This window comes from Stylophora pistillata, chromosome 9, assembly GCF_964205215.1.
Source record: "Stylophora pistillata chromosome 9, jaStyPist1.2, whole genome shotgun sequence".
In the NCBI taxonomy this organism is placed as follows: domain Eukaryota; kingdom Metazoa; phylum Cnidaria; class Anthozoa; order Scleractinia; family Pocilloporidae; genus Stylophora; species Stylophora pistillata.
This window is the reverse complement of record NC_142527.1, coordinates 1224857-1230213: the sequence shown is the minus strand read 5'-3', so window position 1 is coordinate 1230213 and position 5357 is coordinate 1224857. Positions and strand designations below refer to the sequence as shown.

At 37.6% G+C, this 5357-nt stretch overlaps 1 protein-coding gene across 1 annotated transcript; it reads left to right on the top strand.

Moving 5' to 3' along the window:
• The first annotated feature begins 3595 nt into the window (after positions 1 to 3595).
• LOC111328043 (uncharacterized) lies at positions 3596 to 5148 on the top strand. Its single transcript, XM_022932396.2, has 3 exons — positions 3596 to 3691; positions 4012 to 4203; positions 4737 to 5148. Exons 2-3 carry the CDS (start codon positions 4021 to 4023, stop codon positions 5004 to 5006), a joined length of 453 nt encoding a protein of 150 aa, XP_022788131.1. The 5' UTR covers positions 3596 to 3691; positions 4012 to 4020; the 3' UTR covers positions 5007 to 5148.
• Positions 5149 to 5357: the final 209 nt, after the last annotated feature.

The window sequence follows — 5357 nt, the reverse complement described above, 5'->3', positions numbered from 1 at the left end:
GCGATTAAACTCTATAATTGATCCATTCCAAGTAAGACTCGTGTCTGTTGATTCCTGTATCAAATTTTAGAGCCCATTAGATATTTTTTTTGCGATTTGTGTTGCTGTCTTTTCGTTTCGTGCCATGCCATTAGATTTTAGCACTGCTCATCTTTCTTCGCAATTTTACAAAGTATAGTTTGGAAATCATCATCGTTTTTCCCTTTGTTTACTGAAAATTTCTATTCATTCATGACGGTACATCTCTTTTGAACATTGAATACTTAGAGGTGCAAAGCATTTTGAACGGGGTTATGGCAAAACCATGTAGAAGCCAAGCGACGCAACGACAAAGTTAATGCGAGTTCTTGTTTAACGCTGAAAGAATTAATGCAAGTCACCCATGAAATGGTTAGGCTTAGGATAAGACTTGGTTTCGATTTTTTGTTTGTTTTGTGTTGTTTCTTCTTTTTTCGACGAAGTTATTCAAGACTGAATTAAATTACTTGATTTAGAAAGTCGTGTCGAAATAGAATTGATTTTCATTTTCTTTTGTTGCGTGAGTCCAACTTTCTTGTTTTCATCGGCGCTGATTAAAAAAGTTTAAGACATAAAAAAGTGCAAACCCGAGAAAATTCTCAAATTGTTTATCTCTGACTTCAATCCACAAAGCATTCATTTATGATCGGCAAAAACGACAACGACAACGAAAACAAGAAAATAAAAAAATTTTACGGTATGTAAGCTTCGTGATTGTTCATTTTATTGACTGCTCCAAACTTCAACATGCAGCATGGTTATTGATGAATCGATTTACGATAAAATTCAACAGCATATATCCCATTCTTAGAGTTTTCACATAGGCTTAATTAAAGAAATGTATTAAAGTAAAGCCCTTTTATTGTCTAAAGCCTTGCTCATTCAAAAGCAAAATGAGTCCTGAAATCTTGGATCGCTTGCCAACGATTGTGTTCCAATTTCCTTTCGGGAAGCAGCATATTAAAGCGACAAGTTTTCAAAAATACACCGATCAAAACAAAGAAAGGGACCCAATTATCCTGAACATGAGTATTGAAATACTTCCAAACAGTATTATCTCGTTTGGATCGATTTACAAGTGCACAATTGACGGAAATCTGAGACGTTCTGATTGCGACGGGAAAACCAGCAAAGTGACGTCCTAAACTTGTTTGGGAGAACGGCAACGCTAACACCGGAAGTCGAATGGTGTCGTGTCCAGACTATTCCGCGCGCTCTCTCGTTCTGAAATGACGTTCCCGTCCTCTTGCTAAATCTCTCTATTGATTGATCATGACCTCATCTGATGCAAGATTGGAAACAATCGAAAACAAAGGCGCTTTGGAAAGGGACGCCTAACTGAGTTAAAATGTTTAACTCATTTGTAAATAATCTCCACAGAGGTACATTTCTAAAATATACCTACACTTAGCTAGTAATATGAGTTTCATTAGAGATCAGTTTTATTAATCAGTATCACCCACATGTCTATAACGGAAGAAAAACTGGACTCACATCGAAATAACTTAAGTTTGGTGCAAACTGGTTATAGCTAATACAGAAGATTGATCAGTTATACTGAATTGTTAACCTTGAAATAGTGAGTATTTATAAATAGCGTATTTCAAGTGTTCTCTTAGTTTTCCTTAATCGATCTTCCCTGCCTTCCTCTTTCTGTCATAAGCTTCAATAAGCTTCTTCTTTCCGAAAAAGGGCATTCTTTGCCAGAACCTTATCATGCAAATCAAAGCAACACCCGTGAACAATAACAACAAAAACCCTTCTCCATTAATACTCAATGATATACTAGTTACAAAATATGCCACAAGCAATAGAAAATAAAGAAAAACTCCAGCCCGTCTGTCAAAGGTTTGCGTGATTAAAATTTTATCAACATGGTAGCTTTTGGAAGTTTGCAAGATATACCGACAATTTCAGTGTGTCACCCAAGTCTTGAAGATTTTTTTATCCATCTCTGAATTAAGTGATAGAATCTTTAACATTTTACGCACTCGTCTGCAAATTCCCTTGATGAACAAAGTTTTCTTGATCTCTTGCCTTTCCATGAAATCTAGGGTCGATTTTTCCAATGACAGCGAATCATGGTTCTTTAGGATACAGACTTGCTTATATGGCGTGATAATCTCAGACAGCAGTCTAGCAAGAACAAAGTTTAATTCCTTTTTTTAAAGCTCGTTCACTCGGTGGTGTTTTAAATCTGCAATGTTTTCGTGAAACTCGCTTGTTTTACTCCTTTGTATTGGCTTAATAGGGGATGGTGAACGGAATTTTGGGATCACATGTTCGTCTCCTTGTTCACTGACTGGTGGCTTTTCCCTAACTTCATCTGAGTCACTCTTTGTGCGATCTATTTCGACATTTTTCATTACCAGTCTATCTTCGGTTCATGTTTCGCCTAATATATTTCTTCGTGTGCGCCACCTTCGCTCGATTTCGAATTGATTCCTTCCACGGTCATTTCCAAATCTAATAAGCCATTGGTATTGGCTTTGTTTTTTCGGTTCGCAAACTCCATACTTTTGCAGCTTCAGACACTTGCTTTGAAATACCTTCAGCATTCTTGATAGCTTGATCACGCATGACCATTTAAGTTTTCCATATTTCAGTTGTAACGAGATCCTGAAAACCCTCTAAGTCAGAACTGTCTTGAGCTTTCCTTAATAGCTGTTTCATGGAGTTTGGAAACTGTTCAAACTGCGTTCTCTCTTCCTCGATCCCTGTCATCGTTTCCATCCTGTCGGCTCATTTTATTTTCTTCTCTAACAATGGTAAACACTTGATCTTTCATTTAAGTGACGGCAAGCTCAAGGACACTTTTAAGTTCAGAATGCATGCGCTGAGTTAGTTTTCTGACGAGATCTTGGCAGTATTGTTCTATTTCTCCACTCCTGATTGCTTTCTTTACGGCCTCGTTGATGTCGTATCTGCTTAAGACTGGAGTTTCAACATCAGTTAATCTTTTTATCTGATCAGAAGTCATTTTAAAGGTTTCATCCATTCCGTTATTTTTCAATGTCGATCATTGTTCATCAAGTTTATCTCATTAATCTTCCTTGTGCTACGGTGATTCACGAGACATGTTTCACTTCTCAGATTTAGATGAGCGTATCGATGTACGCTGTGTCACAGCTAACCACATTCAATTTTGTGAAAGAAATTTTATAAGCAGTGCAAGGCTATGCAAGTTAGGTTCCTCTCTAGTCAAGTCTCGTACAAACCTAAATTTAGAGTGTTTCAACTAGGAGAAATGATAAAACTGAATTTTTTTTCCAGGTGATCTTGGGAAAAATGATTGCAGTTTCTAAATCATCGTGAAGGTTATGATAATTACGTTACGTTAAAATCGAATTTTAGTACTGCGCGTGCGCTTCATCACTGTACCGATCAGTTTTATCCAGTAGCGTTTTGAAGCCAACATGATTGATTTATATAGATGATTTGATTTGAAGCCAAGGTTTTTTTAGATAACGTCTTTGATACAAACCAAATTTGAACTATATACCTATCGTCGGAAAAGAGAGATTTTAAATTATGATGCGCACGCATTATGTCACCGGTTAATTGAACATAATTTTGTTGCTATGCCACCGTGATATATTCATTCGCTGCCAGCCTGTGTGTGGGAAGTTCTCAACCATGTCTTAGAACCTTGAAATGTAGAAACTGTGTTAAGGTATGTATGATTCAGATGTAAAGAGAAATTCTCGCGACAACAAATTTATTTATCCTGTTTAAGTTTTCAACGCATCAATGCAGATGTAGCTTTTTTAGGATGTAGTTACAGTATCAAGATAAAGTTTCGAAATTTTAGAGTCTAGAAATTTTAGAGTCTTTCTTTCGAAATTTTCATCGTTTCAAGCACTAGTACCTTCCTAAATTTCAAGGTAAAGTGGATATGTTCATCAATGTTTGAAAAACTGGAAAGAAAACTGACATTTACATCCACAAAAACAATGCAGTCTAAAATGATTTCCTCGTTTTTTTTCGATGAAGTGAATCGAAATGAAGAGATCCGGGCCAGAGACAGTGGTCAAGGAAACAGAAGTGGATCAAGATCACTTCAAAGTAATTCGTTTCTACAGAGAAAAAATGAACCAACAGCCTTTACACAGCGCACTTAGAAGCTTCAACGTACAAGATGGTGCGCGCATGTCTGGAGTTTACGAGATTCATAGAAATAATGAGGTGAGCGTGAGGATTCTTATAAACTATGGACTGTTCAGCAACGATTACCTGGAGAGATTGCACGTGGGGTCATACCAAAAAAAAAACTTGTTTAAGTTAAGATTAGGTTTTATTTCAAACACTTCTTGAGTAGTTTTGACAGTTTTCTTACGAGGTGAAAAGCTTTCTTTACTGAGAAAAAGGAAAGTTCGGATTACGATTAAAGCATAGAAAACTGTTTTTTCAAGGAAAAGAAAAGTGAAAGAGAAAGTGTTCCCTTCACCTCGATGTTATATGTTATGTTACGTCCTACGATCGACGTAGGCAGCGGAGTTTTTAAAGCATGTCATTTCTAGCCGGCTTTGGTTTGTCTCCTTCGCAACTGTTGTGCGGTGTCGTCAAGGAAAATGCTCTTGTTTGGTCCAGCCACGTAACGTGAGTGTGTGTTGAGGGAGTTTACCAAACAGCAGTTGCGAAGCCGGGGCTAAGCTCTAATGTTGTTTCAACGTAGTCCAACGCCGTTGTCCTCTGATTTCATGACGTAATTTTCACAGATCATCTACATCGGAGGGAACCCTTATTTCAGCAACATCCGGGACTGTCTAAATGCTCATTTTAGCGGAAACGATGGACTTCCAATCGGCCGATATCTGAGCGGCCCTGGAAAGCGACGCTGGAGGAACATTTTCGTGCGATGGTTGACTTGTCTGAAACCCCCTGAAATTGTGTACTTCTTGTTAGAAGATTATCAATTGAGAAGTGGCACGTTACCAATTTATAACAACGCTCCTAGTGTTCAGTCAAGAGACTGGGATTCTGATTGAATTTACCAAGCTTCTCTGACTCGCATACTGTTTAGACTCGAGGGTATTTGTGGCTGAGAGCTTTTAAGTTCGAAATGTCAATAATTTTGATTTTTTATTGATTCAACTGCAGAAATTCCTGAATAAATGTCATACTCTTCGATCTATGGCGTCCTTTGTAAATTAACTTTCAGTCCTGATTGTCCCCCTTCTGTTGTAAATGGAATACAATAAATGCAGTCTTCTGTTTAGAACTAGTAGTTCCATTGTTCTTAAGTTTGGCAGTCCAGTCTGATCTAATTTCCATACCAGCAAACTTACGCACGCTTCAATGATAAATCCGCCAGCCAAATTTTCACTTTATGCAGGCTC